The following is a 19,667-nucleotide window of genomic DNA, read 5'->3' as shown; positions in this document are numbered from 1 at the left end:
TTTCGTCACACAACTTTCCTCAAACAAACCTTTACTCAAAATATCAGTCCATTTCCATCTCGTTGTTGAATAAAAAGGCGAGGGGCTAAACTTAAGAGCCAAGGCGAACAACAAATACTTTCACTTCTAAAATAGCCTAAATCCTCTATGAATTCAGAAGTCGGTCTAAAAATGTGAGCAAACTCTATTCAGGACACAAAAAGGTGGATAAAGTGGATCTACCCTCCAGCATCTGAAGACAAGACCAACCTCAACACTTCTTTCCTGCAAAACCCATTCAAAGCCCCACTCAGCTGCCCTCCTTATCTTTTGGATAAATGTATGTGTGTTCCGTAAAAAATACATCTTCCTTCTGCTTGCAAGATAATGATAACGCACAAACATGTTGACAGCATGATAGTTCATGTGTGCTCAGCAGTGTTCCCGGGGCTGCATGGCAAACATAAGCTGGAATTATTTTACACTTTCAGCATCAAAACACAGGTAAACCCCATACAGGAATATTTTGTTCATTGCGTGGATGTTGCTGTTTTTGGTAACACTTATAGGTCATGATGCATTATGAGCACATAAGTTATAATGCATTTATAAGGCTTTATAAAACTCTTTATAAATGTTTATAATTATGCATGGCAACTTATAACAAGGTTTATAAAGTATTTTAAGTGGACATAATGTAGGCTATATTATACGCTAAATATATATGCTATAGCACAACTTTGTGAGTTTTAAGTCAAGTGACAGCACTATAATGTTATTAGCGATTGTATGCCATAAGTTATGAGGACTATGAGCAGTACAAAAGTATAGTACTTGTTTAACAGTGTGTCCGTGTGCGTGTCATACTGAAGCACAGAGTATAGGGTAACGCTTTAAAATACAGCCCGCAAAATACCCTGTAAGTAGGGAAACAAGATCTGTACATACAGGGTAAGTATGGGGTACAATATGTGACAGGGTAAGTACGGGGTACAAGATGTGAATTTACCCTATAAGTACAGGGTACCAAATCGGTAAGTAGCCTATAGGATACCTCATTTAGATGTACAGTACAACCACATCTGTACAGGGTAAGTACAGGGTACAAGATCATATGACTTACAGGATGTACAAGATGTGAATTTACATTTAGCCTAAACAACAGGGTACCAAATCTGTACTTACAGGGTAACAGGGTAGCCTACCACATCTGTACTGCAGGGTAGGGTAGGCTACCACATCTGTACACCACACATGTAGGGTACTTACAGGGTAATATACATGGTACAAGATGTGATTTGACCCACACGCCTATAGTTACTATGTAAGTACGGGGGAATTAACACTGCTTTAGAATACAGCCCGTGCCCTTGTACTTACACTATAGTTACAAATGTTAAGATTTATTTTGTATTCTAAAAACATCTTCATCTTAACATCTGTAACTACATGGTAACTAGAGGGGCATGGGCTGTATTCTAAAGCAGTGTCAACTCCCTCGTATTTACATACACATACCGTGTAAGTACAGGGGCGCGTGCTGTATGCAGTGTCAATTCCCTCGTAGTTACATAGTAACTACAGTGTAACTACAGGGGCGTGGGCTGTATTCTAAAGCAGTGTCAAATGCCTCGTAGTTAGGCTACATACTACAGTGTATAAGTTCAGGGGCATGGGCTGTATTCTAAAGCAGTGTTAATTCCCTCATAATTACATAACTACAGTGGAACTACAGGGGTCTGGTAAAGTCACATCTTGTACACTGTACTTACCCTGGCTGTAAGTACACATTTGGTATGCTGTACTTACAGGGTAAAGTCACATCTTGTACCCCGTATACTTACCCTGTAAGTACAGGTGTGGTACCATGTAGGCCTACATACCCTGTAAGTACAGACTTGTATTTACAGGGTAAATTCACATCTTGTACCCTGTATACAGGGTACAAGATGTGACTTACAGGGTAAGTATACTTACCCTGTAAGTCACATCTTGTTACAGGGTAAATTCACATCTTGTACCCCGTACTTACCCTGTAAGTACAGATATGTGTACAGATCTTGTTACCCTGTACTTACAGGGTAGTTTGCGGGCTGTATTCTAAAGCGTTACCGGGTAACTGTTGCAGTTTTTAAATTTTACACCGCACTGCTGGGGCTAGAGTGAGCACTCAAGGCTTGCTCCATAGCCTATGGGGGTTCCATTGCCGTTTCCGCATGTGACACGGTTTGTTTACAAAAATGCTGCTCGGCTGATCCCTCCTATAGTGCTTGTTTAACGGTGTGTCCATGTTGGTCTCATACTGACACACAACAAGGGTACAGCTGAAAAAAGTGGTGGTGCGAATACAGATTCTCAGGCGGAATTCAAGTATAAAAATATAAAACTTTAATTAGCTACCTATTAAAAATACAATCTAAAAGGGAGGTGGAACATTGATGGTATTAAAAGTCTTACAAGTCAGCAGCTGCTTCCTCTGCTTCTGTGTCAGGATGGGTTGTCCTGTGAATCTGGCGGTATCTATGCTTGCACAGTGCACTAGTGCTTGGCTTATGTGCAATCAGAGTTGAGTGACTAATTGAATGACAGGCTGACTGCTCCTCCTCCATAGCCTGCACGTGATGGCCCGTCACCGGTCAGAGTCCTTGATCTAAATAAAGATTTAACAACAGCGCTTGTTTAATGTGCACCTCATCCTATGTACAAGGGTAGCGTGCTTGTTTAACAGTGTGTCCATGGGCACCTCATACTGATGATGCACAAGGGTACAGCGCCAGTAATAAGGTGCATGACAAAGCGGCAGTATCTGACGCAATGGGAGTGAGAACGGACTGGACTGTGGCACCAGAGGTGGCGCTATATTCGGAATGCACATTGACAAAAGAGAACAAAAAACAAAAGGAACATAATAGGCATAATGCATTTTAGATAGATATAGCCTACATGAACATTATGCATAAGAATACAATTAAGTACCCTACAATAAAAAGGAATTCAATTATTTCAAATGCAATTAAGTTCAATATGTCATTGTAAACCCACAACTGAGTTTCACAGACATATTATAAGAATGTGATTTTCCGCTGATATGGCATATTGACTGGAATTACCGGTGTATCGAGGTATAGGCTATTTGATACTCATTAAAAAAAAATACATTTCTGATAGGGAAACCCCTCTTTAAACAGTTTTAAACAGCTTACGAGTATTTGAGACATTTTATGAAAATGTCATGTGCACGGAGGGGCTTTCCCAGGGGGGCTCCAACAGGCCCGGCGTTGGGGGGGGGGGGGGGGGGGGGGGGGGGGGGGGTGACCGGGACGGGCCCCCCCATTCCCCAAACTGGCCCCCCATTAAAAAAAAAAAAAAATTGCTAAAAACGTTTTTCCGTTTTTCTGTTTTAAAGTTTAAAACGGAATCTGGCTGTCATTAGGCATTGATTACCTGAATGCTATTGCTAACTGTTACTTTGAACATCCATTTGCAATGATTCTGGCTGGATATTAACTATTGTAAATTTGTCACAATGAGTGCAATTTGTGCACAATGTGTAAATACATTTAATATTAATTGTTTAGGCCTAATTATTTGTAAAGTCACAACACATTAGAGATGTGTGTAGTTCTTCATAGATTTAGCCTCTTCATTTTGCTCTCAAATGCACCAGGTTGACGAATTTTACTTTAAAATGTACAAAATCTTCTTCCGGGGGAGAATCCCCTCGGACCCCCCTAGCTTGGCCCCCCCAAGCTAGGGGCAGGCCCCCTCTGTAATTTGTGTCTGGAGCCGGGCCTGGGCTCCAAGCAGTTTCAGGGGAGGCTCAGTGAATGGAAGTGAAAAGATATTACATTAGTTATTAAAATATCTCTAGAATAGCCTAAATGTGTGTGATTTGGTTAAAGAGATAGTTCAGAGGGGGAATTTGACAGTTTTTCCCACTTTCCCAGAGTCAGAAACTCAAATAAATGCCTTCAGACAGACCTTTTTATGTATTTGGTGTAGTCTGAAGTATATATGTCAAACAGCAATATCAGGCTATTCCTTGGCACAATTGTTGAGTGTCTATGGGATCAAACAACATAATCACACGATGAGCCCAACGTTGCTATGTTACAATTTCGGCTCCAAAATTGTAAAATGGTAACATTCTGAGATTTTAGGGTTAGGGTTAGGGTAGGGGGAGGGGTTAGAAACGGAAAATCTCCGTAAACCACGCCCACCCCTGGAGAAACTTACGTTACCATTTTACAATTTCGGAGCCGAAATTGTAACATAGCAACGTTGGTCCACAAACGTTGCTATTTTAAAACAATTTTGGGCTCCCTTTTCCAAGCTTTGTCTTTGGGGAGGCCCACAGTCTCAGACTTTGAAAACCCCTGCTATAGGATATTTTGTTTCTCAGAAGATGCTCCGTTGTGTTTAGTCATATAAGAGGTCAACTATTTTCCTCCTTCCACGAACTGCAGTCATGGATTTTGTGCACTAATGTAACTTCAAGCACTTGCTGAGGCTTGTGTCAGGGAGGCTGGGCGTGCAGGCAAAGTTCGTAAGTGTAAAAGTAAAACAAAGATGTTTGACATGGGTCGAAAATTGTGAAAACTGTGATGTGCAGGCTCACGGGACGTGGTGTTAACATGTTCAAACAGTTTCTCAATAATGTGGAAAAACGGCTATAAATGTCCTTCAAAGCATAATTACAATACAAAATACATTTTTATGGAAAATGTAGGCTATAGCTATCTAACTGGAGGAATAAAACTGAAAGCACCTAAAGTAAGACGAATGCAGTCTGAATATTTGGTTTATGTTGTGCCTTCCTGGAATTAATTTACTTCAGTCATGGCAGCATGTGAGCATCACTGCCTTAAATCAGAGCCCTCAATCAGTGTCCCATATTGAGTGGCCTAATTTGGAATAACCTGTAGCCTATTATAATAATATAATAACCTGTTCATTTTGTAATCATTGACTTCATTGCCTGAATTGGAGAAGGTCAAGGAAGCAACTTGACCGCTGCAACACCGTGCATGCATTTTAGTTCCCACAGTTAGTACGAGACATTATAGCCTCTATACTGTGCTGAGTAGTTTAGGAGTCAGTTAAGACCATGCACGGATTACTAGTGGAAGATAGCCTATGACTGTGATATTTTACAATAGCAATTTATAGGGTGGAGACCCTGGAGACGATGCACCATGGCATGGGCATAACATGTTATGGGATTCATAAACAATATTTCTAATAAGCTGCTATTTATTTTGTTGATACAATGTTACCTACTATAGGTCCATATTCCATACTTTATATAAGGTTATGTAATCTGATAGCGATGAATGTTGGTTGGCAAAAACAGAGATGCAACCGCTTTGGTCCTAAAATGATTAGTGCAAATCATAAAATGCTCTAAGAATACATTAAACTTAACTTAACTTAAAAATAACTTAAAACTTAAAAATAGTAATGAACAAGTTAGCAAATAATTTCTGTATCACTTGGTTGATTGGGTGAATATTCATTATAGTCCGGGTGGGCCGAGCACTGCAGAATTAAAAGACAAAGCCTGAATGGAATTCGAAATAAAATACGAAAACGTATATCTCACACACACACACACACACACACACACACACACACACACACACACACACACACACACACACACACACACACACACACACACACACACACACACACACACACACACACACACACACACACACACACACACGCACACACACGCACACGCACGCACGCACGCACACGCACACACTAATTTACTGAACTGATTAACTGGAATTACTGGACGTTTTAAAGGGAAAGGAACATTTTGGCTGAATACCTACATGGCAGAGGCAATCAGACTGATTTCAATAATGTAGTCATAGAAACCGGCTTCTTAAGAGTTTGTTGTTTATTTTTCCTTTCAGAATCTTGATTGCTTCAAGGAAAGTCAGATTATTAATTTCCATTTGACTGAGAGCAACATGACAGGAGTTAAGTTTGTGTTTCAGCCCAACCCATATTCATATTTTAAAAAAGTGCTAGCTTTTAATTATGATCCTTAGCTTTATAGCTTGTGTCCATATTCAAAAAACAGATTTAGCACACTTTAATTAGCTTGTAAACCTGAAAAATTAAAGGAACCACCGCAACACTGAAAATTGCTTACTGATATTTATTTATTGTGAACAACGCGTTTCGCGTGCAGCTTCATCAGGTTCACAGCTTGTGCAGCTCATAGCTTGTAAACCTAGCAGATATACGCTTTGTTTTCCCTGATCAAAGGAAAAGGCCAATATGAGTGTACAAAGTGTTAAAGTGCTCAATTCATTTTCAGCCCTCCACCACTTGGACGGTCACCCATATCATATACCGGGGCTGGATTGGATTCCCTTTTTTCCTTTTACATCTTAAAAGGCAAACATCATGCAGTAGGAGTATAGGCTAAATTATAGAGAAATTATGCTGTATTTTAACACTGACACTAAACTTCATCCTGAGAATGCGACCTTGTCCTGATGGACTGCAGTGAATCAGGTTACAATGGTGTAGTCCAATGCAGCAATTTCAGATCGTTTGCATCACACAGACAAGGAAACCAGAGAGCGGGCCACAGTGGCCCGACTATAAATCGCCTAGCGGTGAGTCTGGCATGCGACCAAATGAACATGAAATGAAATGCAATCTCTTCTCTATAATCACATCACTGGAACTTGAACTCCAAAGTTTGGCTCTTCTCGTGGGTCCAAACCTCACACATTATCGTATCAAAATGCCAGTTAAATTTTCCACAATTTGTATAGTGTGGAATATGACTGTGTCGTCTGTCCATGTGGAGAGATAAATTATAGTTTCTAAACAATAAACATATTCTCATCTAGAATTAAGCAACAAGACAGAGAAGGCATGGTATAACCTATTGTTTTTGTTTGAGATAATTTTCCTCTCTTCACATTATTAATAATAATAATAATCATAATAATAATAATAATAATAATAATAATAATAATAATAATAATAATAATAATAATAATAACCGTAGCCTAATCTTATGCAACATCCTATCAACATAGTTATTGTTTGATAAACGACAATTAACAAAACATAAATCTCGTCCGACGATTGGTGCAACCCCTGGTCGAAGCAAACAACCGCAGTAAAAGGTGGATGAAAAAGGCTTTAATTCATTCAGATTAGCTGTTTTGTTTTTGAACTGATCGCTGGACATGAATGTTTCATTCAGCATAAATAAAATGATGCTAAAACGAAAATGTGTAAATGCATCTACCCCTAATATCCTGTTGTCTGTTTTATTGTAACACAGAATATGCCTTTTTCTGTGAATAAGCATGCTTATAGCCTAGAAACACAAAGGGAAAAACAATTGTGCAAATAATCATTCTTTGCACAATTGTATCTGGCAAAAGACTACATTCTTTAAGAATGTAGTCTTTAGATACTGCATTTGTTGAATTAATAATGCAGAATTCTCGATTCGTGATATCAGAAACAAGAAAAGCTCTTGCTTTTCTGCAGACGACTTGGAAGGGCCTCAGCTATTATGCAGCAAAGATGGGGAGAATTGCTGCAGTCGAAATTCCTTTTTGTAAGGGGACAATTTACAACTTGGCAATAGACCTTTTTATGTGCCTCCATCGCCTGTCATTGGATGCCACTGGTCATGTGTGAGAGGCAACCGTCTTCATGGCCCTTTCCTGATTTCCCAGGCGATTTTTCCTCTCCCCCACTGCATTCTGCCTCTATTGCGTTCAAACCAATACGCCCCGGTCTCCTTTCATAAAAAAGTGCCAGTCATTCGTTTAATAAGTCTGGTCAGCACAAGTTTTCGGCACTAGACTGCTCATTCTCCTGGATGGCCAGAGGATCGATTCCACTTTCGGCATATCTAACCTCAGAGATAGAGGAACATCGGCTCTTCACATGCTCTATCAGCATGCAGTACATAGGTGAAGCTAACACAATAAACATGGATTACCTACCGCCTATAGGTAAGCTTTCTCTGATAACGCATTTTCAACATTACGTTTGCTTGTGTTTGATCGATAGGTTCCTGTTTCATTCGTCATACTAAATGAGCAGCAGCTTAGTAACTTTCAGGCATATGCAATTGATTCGACGTGTTGCCGGATGTATTGAAAATGATAAATTGTTTATATGCTTAACATGCAAACTTATTTAAAATAGGCGAGAATATACTGAGTAGGCTATCTTTGCAAACTTGCTTTGATGGCAGTTGTAATGTAGTTGTAATTTCATGAGCTTGATTTTCAAATTGACATCAAGCTGTTATTCAATGTTGTACCTTGGAAAGGCATTTAACGTTTTATGTGGCCAGGCCTAGATAACAACGATGACATTCTTGTACCTCATGCTTTCATCTTTAGAAATAGGCTGTAGGCTATTTGTTCATCGATGTCAGAGAACTCTGAGCAGCAGTTTAACATGCAGATAGCTAATTGTGTGCACAATGTTTCTCTGTGATGTGTGATCTTTCGTATTGGACTTTCACTGTCAGTCTGATGCAGGATAGAGTTGCTTGATTACAAAATGTATTTCAAACGGTTCTGTATTCAAGAGCAGCTTGTCAGAGTAAGCAGTGAACAAACCTAACTTCACATGATCTTATTTTGGATTTCTTAACAAACATGAACATCTGCAGTGATTAACTCACTTTATTTTATCGCACATGCATAAATGCTGCAATACAACAAACAAAAAGAAATCTAACAGTTCAAAATCTGCTTCACAATTTTTTTAAATGCAAGCTTTGAAATGCAAGCTTGCCAATAGACTTCAGTTTTCATAGCTGTTTTCAGCTGCTTGGAGAAGGGGCCAACTGAACAAAGACAGTATTTCACTGTTGCCTGACAGGCAGCTGCGAAAGTATTTACAGCCTTACTGCAATGCGGCAAAATGGATCCTGGAAGACAGGCACAAGTGGAGCCTGAGAGAATGAGATCGGGTTGGTTATTCATGTCAACAATACCCATAGCTTACATATTATACATGTGTTTGGTTTGGTATATTTAATTAAATCCAGCAATGGCAGTATAGGCCCTGCACACTATTTAATAGATATTTCCCTGACTGATGTGCTTCCCATCGTCCTTGCTACAAATCTAAACAAGGATGTAGTATACCGTATTCAGATATTCTGTTGTAGTTGGATTATCGTATGTCAAGACATGAGACATTTGACTAATATATCTTCATATCAAACTGTAGATATAAAACCTAATAAGCTTTTAACCCACAAGACAAAATACGTTTTTCCTTTTCCTTTTCTTTTTCTTTTTCTTTCTTATGATTTATTTGATTAGGTTAGATGGAGAAATTGATTCATTCGTTGATTAATTGTAGGAGCAACAAGTTTATCTTGCTCCTAACTTAGTAATGAATAACATACACTGCAAAATATTTAACAAGTTAGTCTCATATTCAGTCTTAAAATCTTGCCCCCCCCTAAAAAAAGATCTTCAAAGGGGTGAGATAATTCTCTTCGTTTCCAACACATTCACACCTAATTCTAAAATGTTTCTTAAAACAAGAGAATGTCAAATGAGGCTCGTCACTCTTAGTATGAAGAAAATTACACAGAATAAGCAAAAACGAATCGAGTTGATTCGCATATAAAACGTGGTGATTATTCCAACCCACTGACACCTTTTTATCACGTTGTTTTGAGAAACATACGCTTTGATACTGATTATTAGGTTACATTTCTCAATAAAATTGATTCTTTTTGCAATGGGATGGGGAAGCTGTTAAAATGCCAGCAGAAGGCGCTATTGCCCAACAGTCAGTCCCTCGTGCTCTCATTCAGCAACCTCTGGCTAAACGGTGTGATTGGCTGAAACATGTGGTCATGTGATCTAGCTCATTTTTGGAAGTGGTTCTGGAGAATGATTGGGTTTGTGGCTCCGGATGTGACGTATGCATGCGAGCCACTATTTAAATGGGAGATAGGCTACTGTATGGCCCAATCCACTGTTTTGGGGCTGTTGTTGGGATGACAAAATGGGTTCAGCTATTCCTATGGGGCTTAATAGGTGCGTTTGGGTCTATGTGCATGGTGTCTTTGTGTCCACCAGGTAGTCAGTCAGAACCACACTCTGCCAGGCTAAAAGCATCCGTTTAAAACCAAGCCGTTGTTGCTATATTGTTATCCATTATGCGCTGTGTTTCACAATGTGAATATAGGTCATCCATCTAACGCCACTTCGGGTGAAACTGGTTGAATATGTTAACTTCAACCCCACGTGACATAGCTTGAGCCTGTGATTTGAACCTCCTTTTCACTGGGATGTCAATGAAAGGAAACCATAAGAGATACAAAAAGACCAACAATAATCATAGGCGAGTGACCATGAAGAACATTGACCATAGGCTACCGCATTTAGGCAAAAGATACAAACCATGAAACCACTGACAGAAAACAGTAGGTGTCCATCAATGGTTCTTCAAACACCAGTAGACTGATGATGGCCAAACACCCAGGAGGCCACAGGATAACCCCCCCCCCCCTCCGAGCATATTTGCCATGCATGTAAAAACGACAAGCCCCTTTAATCCTTAAATTTTTCATACTGTCAATGATAACCACCCAAATGTCAACATCATCCCCGTTTGGACATGGAGGGAGATGTTGAGCTAAAATATGCATGGCACTCTGGCATTTGCCGGGAAGACTGAATGGCATCACTGGCTGCATGGTCCAGGGGAGAAACATGTATATCTGAGCACAATATGTTGATGCACGCTCGATGTTTTGTTATTAGGCTGCAGAAGTCACAAGGCATCAGTGAAGAAGGAGAATATAGGCCTGTTTTCATTTTAAATAGAAGAAATGGAAATGGTTCAGTGTGTAAAAGAAAAGAAAGATAAACACTTACAAGGTGTGCTTTGTATGACAAGTCATACCGTCGTACCATTAATATGATGCTATAGAAACAGGAAAAGTATAGCTATAGGTCCATCCTACACTGTTTTAGTTAATCTTTGCAAATATGCCTAAATTATAAAATAATAATAACACAAATAAAATAAAAATCTGTGTAGATTAAGTTACAACCACCCATCAGCATCTACATTTCAGGTTAGGCGCCTTTTCCTCAGTGACATCAGTGTAATCATCGTTATTGAATAAGTGCAACTTTGAGGGTTATTTATGGACCTGTGCGGTGTTGTGAATGGCTGTGGGGGAGCACGTGATGCCATTAAAGTTTGTTTTATGGCCTGGGACTTGACAAGCCAAAATATAATTCTCATTGTGTATTAGTAAGAGCGTCCAGATGGGTTAGAATGGAGCTTGAATTGGCAGCCTACCAAGCTGACTTTTTCCCCAATATGGACGCATATTTGTTCGACGCTGTCCGATGGGTCGCGGTCTTGGTGGTAAGCTGTGTTTTATCCTTTGCTGGTGCGGTGGTATGGGCGTGTGATGTCACATGGTGCTATACAGGGCCAGTGCTGCTCAGAAAAGTTACGCTACTAATAGGCTATGGATGATGAGGGTGGGGGGTAAAACAAATGTGAATTCTTATTCTTATTCTTATTTTTATATATTCAACTGTCTTTGTTTCAACTTGGTTCCTACGACGATCTTGCAAGGTTAAAACTCTGCATTCTTTTTGGGTGACTGATAATAAGTTTGCACTACTCAATTTGTTGATTTGATTGACTGCTCCATGAATAGAAACGTAGCTATAGTGGCTTTATAAGAGGCAGCATTTGCTTGGGGCGACCTGTTGTCTCCAGATTCACCTTTTTGCAGTTTTCTGAAGTGCTTGGGTGTACTGGATTATGGCTACATGGAGGCATGCACATGTTTGTCCAATTACGAATCTGCATATTTCTGTTGTATGCTATCCGTTAATTCATATAAATCACAATTCATCCGTAAAAATATAGTTAGGTTATAATACAGTTTTAATCCATAACCATGTGAATTAAGCACAACCAAAAATAGAATATGGGATTAGGCTGGGCTGCCAACAAAATAGGTCACATTTGCTATTTTTTCCACATTTGCCTTACTCCTCTCCTTCCATTCACTAGGCCTAATGCATTTCCTCTGTGGGCCTATAAATAATTTATTGCGTCAGCAGAGCAGTCCTGTAATAAATGTGGCCTACAAATAGTGAATGAAGATCTTCATTCAGAGTAGAGAATGGACTAAGAATTTAATTTACATTATTGTCAGTCAAACTCTCCTTCACCTGACACAACCATGAGGGTATAGCCTATTAACATATTCTAGAGATGATGGTTTTGGTCTCAAATATTCAATCGGGACAAAACGGGACATTTTAGTAGAATGGTTCTGTTAAAGGACACTAGCTAAACGAGTTAGCCTTTCAATTAACACGAGCAGCGAGGAAACGCTGACTTTATCATTCTTTTGTTCTCCCAAGCCTGAATCTCGGCTTTGACCCGTCTGAACGAGTAGTGCAAGGTGAAAGACAGGTCAGGCTGTCTAACAAAAATTAAAATGTCATGTGCAGGAACCATTTTTTTTTCAACAAATATGCCTATTTCATCTTAACTGTGGCCAAAGCTAAATAACGAAAATTATGTTTTTGTTGAAATTGCCAATTAGACTTTAGATTGCAGATACTTTTGTACAAGGAAGATCAACAAAAAGCTTCATATGCAGAAATAAACCTGCAAATAAACCTGCTTTCAGTTTATGTGATATACATTCACATGTTGTTCATAGGCCTATACTGGAACTCACAATTCTACAATATGTATAGCCAAAACTGTTACACTGTCGCCAAAAGGCTACAGAACACAAGACTAACATCACTTAAACCTGTTAAATATCCACAGGCAAAGAAATTACTCTCCTATCCAAATAATTCCTCTTATTATATGAAGAGTGGCCTGTATAGGCCCAGTCGCCATGCACCTCAAACTTTTTCAGCATGCACTGAACTTGTTTAACAATGTGCTATCAACCCATGTCTCATAGCTTCACAATTCAAAATTTTATTAAATCAAACCTGAGATTATTCTGTTCTAATGACTGAAAGCTGTAGTTGTGTGCACTGACGAAACGTCATGTAGGTTCCATAAGACTTTAAAACTGACACTTGAGCGTCTGTCCTATTGACATATACAGCTTTGTTAGAAATATAGGTAAATAAAAAAAAACTGATGGATTTAGGCCTGTTTCCCTTCATATAGGCTTTGTCACCACATATTGTATTCGACTTTTGCTCGTATGCCCTTGATATAAGAAGAAAATTACATGGAACTTTTGCTGCGCCCAACATTTGTAATAAAACAAATCAAGTTGGCTATTCACAATATTTAATGCGCTCTAAAGACTGTTTCAGAAGGATTTGCAATGGCCGCCGTGGTGGTCAGTTAATGGATCACGAAGAATTGGTAAACTTTTGCACTCTTTGAGCTGTCAACAGGACAGAAAATAATTGAACTTTTTGATATGTTTGTAAATGATTTTGTTTGACCCCCATGGCCTTTAGCCTCATCTTTTGGGCATGTGGTGATAGTCTATCTCAGCACCCGGCTGCTAAACTAGCATCTACCGGGATCTGTTGCTGGTTATGTTGCTCCTCCAATTTGGCATTTAGGGCCTATTTTGACTGACAACTTGCAAAAATGGTTGATAGTAAAAAAAAAAAAAAGATTATTATTCTTGTTGTGAACTTGAACTTATTGATGGAAGTGGAATAGCCTGCAGAAACTTGAGGTGACCTAAGTTAGCCTATACCTGACTGATATTTTATGGCTAGGCTTATGCTTGTCATTTACTGCTGTGATCATCCTGTGCAGAGGTCGCCTGTGTTTTTAGAAGCTGCATTTAAGGACTGATCAGTTCAAAGATGATGATATATTCAGCTTGTAACAGAGAGATAAGGACGAATTATGACGCAATGAAATGAACACTTCCTGCTTCAGTGGGAACAGAATAGGCTAATAACAAATATTATATATTTTTTTATTTACCCCAGCTGGGTGCCAGATGCATTATGCCTCTTCTTTTATATACATCATTTATTTTTTCTTTGCCTTGATTTGCTAAGCACTTTGTAAACTTGATTTTAGAAAAGTGATAAAGTGATTATTTGGGACTAAAAGCGGGGAGTCTTGCATCCCGTCGTCTATATATACCCTGTAGAACCGAATTTGTGTGATAAAATCACAGTCACAGATTCGATTCTAGGGGAGTATATGGTCGATGAAAAAACTTCAATATATTGACCTTTTGCCGTCTTAGCATTGCTTGCTTGATGTAGCCTAGCTGTCAAGTACAGTGACATTTAAAGTGTTTATCAGCTTTCATATTGAATGAATGTGAGATTGAATGAACGAACGAGGGAGTGAATCTGAGAGAACACCATGCACCAAACGTCCCATTAACAGGGCCATGAGATGATAGGCCTACATATTGAAAACTAACACCAAATGTGTTAACTAGAGGAAACTAGAGGAAATCGGATGGAAAATGTTTATCGGTTTGAAACTGAACGCCATCATTGGCAAGTAGCCTATAGGCTACATTTTCGAGGGGATCAAATATCCAAACGTATTTACCAAAAACAAACAAATAAAACAACAGCATATCGCCGTTGTGCACCCAGCATTTCCACTCGTGAGTCATTTCTGTCTCTACATTATTGATTCCCAGACCGACTGCTGGCCAATCAGCTTCTTGGATACTTTTGAAAGGGATCGAGCAGATGAAGTGATGAGATTCGTGTAACTTTTGGATGACCCCTTCTTGACAAAGACAGTCTCCATCAATTGTCCCCCGTCATTATTCCCTTCTTTTATGCCATGGGGCTTTTTGTAGCCTATCTTTTGTTTGTTTCTCTGTCGAACTCAATGCCATTAAGTTGGACTAGTGCTTTAGAAACTTGAACATTGTTGCATAAAACAATCAAAATATGTATCAATGCCCTGGTTTATTTTCAAAGTAAGACATTAAATAAAGTAAGACATTCAAGTAGGCTAAGTGATGTTTTCTTTCTTTCTCTCTCAACGTGTACATGGCTTCTTTTGAAAATCTTCACTCAAATGCTTTGCTGGAACTATATCTATATTGTTTTTTCAATGTGGGTTTAATTTAGGCTTATCTGAAGTTATGAAATTGCTTATAGGTGTATGTTTACCCGTTTATGGACCAGCATCACCTCTATTGGCCAATCTGGTCACATGGTTCGCTAACTTTATTCAGTTGACACCAAGTAGGAGGGCTTTATGGAGGGAGGAAAAAAAGACAACTCCAGAAAAATTAGTATTTTCTACCTTCAGAAATTAATGGCCATGAGTTCGTATATGGTGAACTCTAAGTATGTGGATCCAAAATTTCCTCCCTGCGAGGAATATTCACAGAATAACTATATACCTGATCAGGGCTCGGACTACTTCAGTCCATCGCAGGACACAGACTTTCAGCATCCAGGGATCTACCCACGGTCAAACTACACGGAGCAGCCCTTCAGCTGCAACACGGTGCAGGACTCCCCAGTGCAGCCACGGGGTCATGTGCAGGAGAAACCCAGCCAAACCGAACCTTTTACCGCACAGACTGAGCAGGCCCCCCCGGTCCAAATGGCCGGACCCCGGACTTGTGGACCGGAGCAAAACACAAAGAGCCAACATGGGATACAAGCCAAGCAGCCTGCAGTAGTTTACCCCTGGATGAAGAAAGTCCACGTACTTAATGGTAAGATGTCCTCTTCTCTTATGGGACCAGCTTGTTTGAGTCTATAGCCCCAAATCAGTTACACCAGTGTAATATTTATGAGAGTCTTTGAAAGGCCTCGCCAATTACACAAGTCATAAATTTTTATTGCTGCAGGAAATAGGCCGCTAGGTGAGCGTCTCAAAGCTTTTGAAAACACCTCTTGACCGACTGCAATGCTGCTTGGTTGCAGTAAAATCTGCTTAAATTCATAGACAATGCGTGGACGCTCATTCACATGTATTCCCTGATCTAGTTTTCGTGTGGATTGTCTTAAAGTTTGGGCGCCTCGTGTAGAGAGCTGCTTGTGCTGCTCTGTTGATTTTCCTTCTATATTGGTCACATTTGGTCACTTTTTGTTGTCGTTTTGTTTCTCACAGTGAACCCGGATTACACGGGACCTGAACCGAAACGGTCCAGAACAGCGTACACCCGGCAGCAGGTTTTGGAGCTTGAGAAGGAGTTTCATTTTAACAGGTATCTGACCAGGCGGCGACGGATTGAGATAGCCCACACACTCTGTCTGTCCGAGAGGCAGATCAAAATCTGGTTTCAGAACAGACGGATGAAATGGAAGAAAGATCACAAACTGCCCAACACCAAGGGAAGGACGGCACCAGCCTCCAGCCATCTGCAGAGCATTCAGAAGGACAACCAGACTGATATCACAACTTTATAGGAGGGGAGTCTCACCTCGACTAATTAACTGTACATATACAAAGACAAAGGTTGCATTTGAATTTTGCATGGACTGATGTTGTTTTTACCCATTTCTATTTAACAAAGAAAAAAGATGATCCAAGAAGTGTTGACTCACGACTGAGTCACAAAATCAATCAGTCTCGATAACTGAGAGGTGTACACGTTAAGCTCCTCGTTGTTTAATTCCTCAAAGAGACACATCACATCGAAAAATATATTTTGTTATTTTTCTTTTTTTATGGACAATACCCACTGAAGACATGTTCTCACCGACCTCCACTGATTTAATGGATGTATTAATGAAACTCTGTTCTTCTCACGTGGATTCACGCTGGTTTATGTCTTTATTCAAAGCGGGTTAAGCCCTTCGTCCAAATTACAAATGGTTGATTTTTTTCATGCTGAAATTACACATTACATGCACAAAATATACTTGAAAGAAACATCATTTCCATAGGCTAGCACGCCTAACACAACTCAGTAACCTACTTTCGTAAGTTGCGAATACCCCGTTGCAATATTCGTTTATTTGTGACTTGTATGTTTTAACTTATTTTGTACAATAAAGCTTTGAAATTTGCTTAGCCTAAATATCATTCCCAAAAAGCAAGACATTCCTGTGCGTATAGTATTCTGAGTGCCCTTATTCGGTTATAAATCTCTCTTGACATCTTTGTAAACAGTGTATTTTCAGAGGCTCTCTCAGGCCATTTGAAACCCTTATATGAAAGACCATTTGTCTCTGCATGGCATCAAATTATTGGTTAGATGTTTTTCAAAGGAAATAATCTAACTCAGAATATTTAGGAGTAATTGTTTTTTTTTACCTTGATATGAATTGTTTCTCATTATTTATTTGATCGAAAAATTTGTACATTTTCGTATAGCACACGAGTTTAAAACAATTCGATTAACTTTATTAATCTAAAATAAGTTTGAACTTTTGTGCATTTATTAGCATGGCTTTATGCAAGGTTTTAGTCAGTGTTCTTAGTTCAAATGTCGGAATCTTAGGCATTCATTTACACCAAACTAACCAGGGGGCTTTCACGCCATGTTTCCAGACAGATCCTGTATTTCTTGTGTTATTCCTTTATTGTCCCTGGACAAAAACAACGAAACAAAAAAGCCAAGAAGCTCTTCAAATACGAATGTCTTCTCTGTGAAATCTTCACGATGAGAGGGTTGAAAAGGTATTTCAACTGAAGGTCGACAAAGCAGCAGTGCCAGGTTCATCCAGGGGACACATTTCAGCCGCAAGGACTGACCCTACACCCCCTGACCCGCCGGACCTACAGCATTTTCTCTCCCAGGCGCTATTCGCGTTGCTTTGGAGGATTTTCCACACTTTAAAAAGCAAAGCATTGAGGAAAAGAGTCAATGCGTAAATGACATATTTTTACACGTGTTAGAGCAGTATTTATTATATTAAGAGCAGCCCCCAAGATGTCTGATTTGTGCATTTGTCTCAATGTCAATATGCAATCTCAATTTGGTTTTATTTTTGTACATGCTTTTTACCTTGTATTGTGCATCCAGATGTGAGAAGTATATGAACAAAACAAAATAAAGATTTCTACCGATTATGCATTTAAATGGCTGCAAAAGACACTTTGTCGCGACATGCTTTTCTCTGATACTCGAGGAACATTTGGATTAACTGGAATTTAATATTCACATCCACTGGTGCTCTAATATTTTCTCTGGCTTTTGTTTTATCTTAATCTAAAAAAAATCGCTAAATCAGTAGTGTTTTACTCATGAGGAGGATGAGTTGGTGGCAGAAGAGTTTTGTTGTTGTTATTATAGTGCCAATAGCCTATGGAGCCATATGGATCTAACACCTTTAAACAAACGAGTATTGCACCAAATGTTCCATGCAGGGAAATTCACCCTTTTCTCACGCCAGGTTGTGAATTTGAGGGAAGAAATTTGCTATTATAGTCTAGGATGAGTGCAACTAAAAAAATATATAATAAAAGAGTGATAAAGACGAGAGGCTTGACTCTGGCCTATCTTAATTTCCACTGAGAACTCAGCTCTCGGACATGAGTGCGTGCGGTTTGCCCCAAAACACGCATCCTTGGAGAAAAATAGTTCCAAAGTGGCCAGTAGTAATATTATATATAGCCTATATATTTTCCATCTTTTTATTTGTGAGAAAACCACGTTTTGGTTCCTATAGAAAGTTTGAACATTCACCCTTTATTATGAAATAGAGCCACAAATGGACTTTATAACATATAAACTCACAAAGTCAGATTAAATTGCTTCATATATAAAACTTTTCATAAGTGGTTTCCTGCGCTCCAACAACCGAGCAGCGCCACAAACTCATCAATGGCTGATTTAGCATGTAGGCACATAAATAATACGGCAGTCGGACATGTATCACTTTGGCTTAGTGTTAAACCTCTTTGTGCCTCACTGAAATTAGTTATTTCTGAATGACCCACTGTAGCACTGCATGGCTTCGACTTTCATGACAAAATCACTTCTGATACAAATATGCTAATACTTGGAATAACAGACATGGACTTCAATCTTCAATCAGTTGCTCAGCACTTTCCATCTCCATGGACACTGCAAGTTCCACACACAGGCCTAGGCTTGCACAAGCGTTTGTGTTGGTGTGTTATGTGTCACAAGGAAAGCGTGAAAATACAAGACTGTGCCATATGGATTCAGAGTGAGAAACCTATAGACAAAGTGATGCTATACCAATCCCCCTTTCTGCCATAAATGCACATTCGATTTCCACATGCTGAAGAGAGGTTGGGCGGGGGGAGATGGGAGGAGGTGGGGGTTGGGGTGGGGGGGGGGGGGGGGGGGCACAAAACTAAGCTATTATATACATCTTCCCTTTTGCATAATAGTGATTCTTGTCCCTTATATCATATTCAAAGAGTCAGTCCATATCATGCCTGCAGTCCCCCCCCCCACCACCACATGAAAACTTGAATTGAAAAATATATTTTACAACACAGGGTGCCCAATGCAATCAGGTCAGAGCAGCCCTAAAACGTGCGGTGTGTAGCCACGTTGACCTACATGTCTGAACAGCAATAAATGAGAGCCAAAGGCAGTGCCATTTTCAATGACACTGCACCCGATGTAGGAATACAACGTAGTGGCTCCTCAATACGGCCATATTTGATTTCCAGCTGTTTTCGCAGAAGCCTCTCCGAGCCAGACAACCCCCCTAAGATATATTAAAGTGCGCTGTCTGCATTCAGAGATATAATCCAGA

The 19,667-nt window shown here is 39.6% G+C and overlaps 1 protein-coding gene across 1 annotated transcript; it reads left to right on the top strand.

Moving 5' to 3' along the window:
* Positions 1 to 15,228: 15,228 nt before the first annotated feature.
* Positions 15,229 to 16,394, top strand: hoxd4a (homeobox D4a; the record flags this gene model as incomplete). The annotated part of the gene is made up of 2 exons (XM_083638696.1): positions 15,229 to 15,697; positions 16,096 to 16,394. The coding sequence occupies 2 exons, from the start codon at positions 15,229 to 15,231 to the stop codon at positions 16,392 to 16,394; spliced, it is 768 nt and encodes a 255-aa protein (XP_083494822.1).
* Positions 16,395 to 19,667: the final 3,273 nt, after the last annotated feature.

Source organism: Poromitra crassiceps (genome assembly GCF_964638095.1).
Source record: "Poromitra crassiceps genome assembly, chromosome: 6".
In the NCBI taxonomy this organism is placed as follows: domain Eukaryota; kingdom Metazoa; phylum Chordata; class Actinopteri; order Beryciformes; family Melamphaidae; genus Poromitra; species Poromitra crassiceps.
Note: the sequence above shows the minus strand (reverse complement) of the source record. Positions and strands in the feature narration are given on the sequence as shown.